The sequence below is a fragment of the Limulus polyphemus genome, unplaced genomic scaffold (genome assembly GCF_000517525.1).
Source record: "Limulus polyphemus unplaced genomic scaffold, Limulus_polyphemus-2.1.2 Scaffold1699, whole genome shotgun sequence".
In the NCBI taxonomy this organism is placed as follows: Eukaryota; Metazoa; Arthropoda; class Merostomata; order Xiphosura; family Limulidae; genus Limulus; species Limulus polyphemus.
Window position 1 is genome coordinate 68,579 of NW_013667309.1, and position 3,854 is coordinate 72,432.

At 31.0% G+C, this 3,854-nt stretch overlaps 1 protein-coding gene across 1 annotated transcript in view; it reads right to left on the bottom strand.

The window, feature by feature from the left end:
• The window catches only part of LOC106464596 (LON peptidase N-terminal domain and RING finger protein 3-like), a 43,249-nt gene that overhangs the window by 30,169 nt on the left and 9,226 nt on the right, over nt 1-3,854 (bottom strand). The window contains exons 2-3 of the mRNA XM_013924751.2: nt 2,267-2,385; nt 1,495-1,617 (exon numbers count right to left, since the gene is read on the bottom strand). Coding sequence (XP_013780205.1) covers nt 1,495-1,617; nt 2,267-2,385 — 242 coding nt within the window. The remainder of the gene's footprint in view (nt 1-1,494; nt 1,618-2,266; nt 2,386-3,854) is intronic.

The following is a 3,854-nucleotide window of genomic DNA, read 5'->3' on the forward strand; positions in this document are numbered from 1 at the left end:
TCCACATCAAACAACACTCCCCAACACTGAACAACATGCAGTCTTCATTTAAATTACACATATTTCAATATGTTCGTATTACTGATTTTACCTTTTTTGTTGTTGTGTTTTCTTGCAGTAGTTTCTCCCCATGATTACTGTTTAGTGTTTTATTTGTTTAATTATCATTATATCTAGCAACTGTACTTTGACAATGTATAAAGACTTATGTAAATTCATTTTATTCTGCTTTAGATACTGAAGATGGAATCTGATAGAATTCCAAAACGTTTATCCATGTCCTCTTTTTGTCAATAAACAATGTTGTATATCATAAGTGTCATCATTTTATATATTATCAAACTTCTTTTTCCTTCGAACACATCGATTGCGAATGTCAAAGGTGTTGGAACATACATTCAACTTAAGACGTTAACTTGACAGAGCTTATTCCTGGGCAAAACTGAAAGAATTTTGAACAGTCTTTTAATAAAACTATTTATATTATCAATTTAATGAAAATAAAGAAACCAGTTACATATACAGCTGTACAGGGGATTAAGTACACTTTATAAGAATGACCAGCATGTGCTAATGAAGTGATAGGTCACAAATGTGAGCCACAGTACTATGAGCAAAATATGTAGCACCTGTATATTTGGCTCACAACATATTTTAAACTATTTGACAATGCAATAACACCACAGTTGCAAACGACTGGACAGATTTGTCACAACCTTTTGTAAGAAAATATTTTCCTATAATGAAATTCCTAAATAATGTATACCAAAAGAACAAAACTATTTAAAGAAGAAAGTCTTCAATATTCTCCAAAGGAGTGGACAAAATTGCAAAGAAGAGAGTTTAGGGCAGTAAGGCACTCCCAAATCACACCACGAGTCAGTCTGAATAATGTCTTCATCCACAGAATGAAATTATAGTTCAAAAAATAAAAAAAGAATACTCTAACCCAAAAAGCCATTACAATGAAATTGGACATGCAGAGCCTTTTTAGGGTTATGCCTTGCTTATACTAAAGCAAATTTTATTGTGTAACCATTCAACATTGCAAGTTCATTTTCAATATCCTAGGTCTACTTTATATCTAATGAAATATTGATTGAAACAGTTTTTAAGTTGTGAACACTTTTGCTGGCAAGTACAATTATAATCAATCATATTTGTCACAAGTATTAGGTTTATTATATTTTCAACCACTACACTGTTTATTCAGTCCCTTAGGGTTTTTTTTAAAAGAGAAGTGTAAGAGTATTTCAGCTACACCATGTCCTAGGACAACAAAGCATTTCACTTACCACCAGAGCTTATCAGTACATCTGTGTTAATGTCCAACCTGTACTGATGTTGTTGTTTTTTTCAATCATACCTCTTAGGGTATAATATAAGATTAAACATTATACTTCAGCAGTTCTGGCATTATACACTACACAACTTAAAAGATATTAATCTTCTTCCATGTTTTGTTAACTTTTGGTTTTAAGAAATTAATCTTACTTCTGTAACTTCTTGTTTGATAACGGCTACTGACGAATCCAGTAATAAACACTGTAGATAAGCCACTGCTGCCTCTTCATACCGCCCAAGGCTGACAAGTGCAGCACCCTTACGAAAGTATCCCTAAAACAATATAAGGTGTATTTTTAAGATAATCTAATTGGTTTACAAATGTAAGGTTCAATTACTTTAAGGTAAATCATATCAACAAATGTATAAGCAGCATACTTTACAGGTTATACCACTAATAAAAATGATATAACATTTTAACCACTTATAATGTTGAAAAATGTAAGTCAAATGTAAATTGCTATAGTTACAAAGTCGTGTTTTCTAAATTAATATTTTTTAGCATTTTAAACATTTAAAATAATAGCTGTTACATTCAGTTTTAGAATTAAAAATTTTTAGACCTCCAGTGTAAGGCTTTTGATTTTAGTGACTGGTTTTCATGCCAAGGGCTCTCTCCCACCAAAGTAGTGAAGTTTTATAGCATAATAGCACAATGAACTGAGATATTCTAGATTTTAGCATATTCCATGAATACTGTAAATCGGGTTAGTCACTGAGTAAATGTACAATATAAAAAGGTAATGTTAGAAAACAAAATCTGTAAATAAAAACATTACACTTCCAGATCACTATACCAAACCTTAAATTTCATCACATTTAAAAAGACAATTTTATTCTTCAACAGATATTATATTGCATAAAAACAGTAATAAATCAGTGAATAACAAAATGTGATGAAAGACAATGAAAAAGCTCCTACTTTAGGCCATGTAGGACATAAGTGTATTGCCAAGTCAGCAACTTCTAGTGCTTCATTTGCTTGTCCTAGTATCAACAAAGCATGAGATCTGTTGCTGGCTATCAGGTGATTATCTGGATCTGACAGAAGTAAAAAAAAAATTACTTTTTTTTCAGATAAGAAGCCAAAATACAACTTAAACCACACTCATGATGATCATTGGTAAGTGCCTTCAATAACTACGTACAAGGATGAATAATGTACACCAAAGAAAGTTAACGTTCTGTAATATTGATATCACAGACAGTTTTTCGAAAAAATTAAGGAATCTTTAAACACAATACCATATCACATGATGACAACCTTTTCAATAACTGGAAAAGTAAATACACTAACAAAAAAAGATATACATAAAACTGCTGTACATTTCAAAGACCACTGGTTATCATTTTAAAGAACTTCATAGTCATGTAAACACAAAGAAATGAGCCAACAGATGGCATGCTGGAAATGTTTTATGGTGGTAATAATGGTTTGTAAATGTGTGAGAGAGGTTGCCAGTCAACATGACAACTCATTAAATTTCTGTGTTTCTTAGCGATATGCCAACCTTCAAAAAGTCCTTGTCTTGTAAACTTGGTAGAATATTCAATAATTTTCAAATCTATCCAATTAATATTATGGTTATTTAAAGAATATGATTTATAATTGCAGAATCCAATATGTTACCTTTCTTTAACTACTTTCTTGTGGTAATTAATGAATGTTCATCCTCTACAAGAGGAATCACAATCATCCAATTTAATTTTATATATTATGCCAAACTGTTCCAGAAGCAACCTTTATTTTTGGGGTGTACAAGAACAGGATTTATATGCAACTTGAATACTGACTTGCTGGAAAGTGTTTACAGAAAGACTATTAGGATGATTCTCGGAATGGAAAGTTATCTTAAAGGATAAGTTAAAACCTCTTAATTTATTTTCTCTTGAAAATGGAAGAGCAAGAGGAGATCTTATTGAAATTTGCTAAATTATATGTGAAGATTAATAAGAATTTTTTGTGCTGTATTCTAGAGACAATAGGATGAAAGTACACAAGTATAAGTTTTGAAAAATGAATAATGGGCTCCAGTAAAGACCATTTTTTTTAAACAGTGTGATGAGCTTTCCTTCAGCAGCAGTGGAGGCTGGCACTTTGCAGAAGTTTAAGAGAGGAATTGATAATTTTCTGAAAAAAATTTAAATCTGTATGTTTCACAAGAACTTTCTTGAAAGGCCAAACTGTCCCTTGTTCTTGTAACACGTATGTTACTAGGGGTTCATTTCTCATCATATTAGTCGATATGATACATATCTAGATATTCATGCCTCTATACAATACATATCTAGATACAGAAGTTTTACCAAAGGTTTGTTACCAAGTTTGACAGTCTTGTCTGTAATTTATTATCTATATTACTAACATTGTCTTATTTAAGTACTTCACACTTTACAGTGTTTTTAAAATTCTCAGGTTTGATCAACTAAATGGCAGCAGGCAAGAGAAGTACAAAAAAGTTAATATCTGTCTATCTATTTTGTTATTGTTAATTTGTTATGTTACTTTG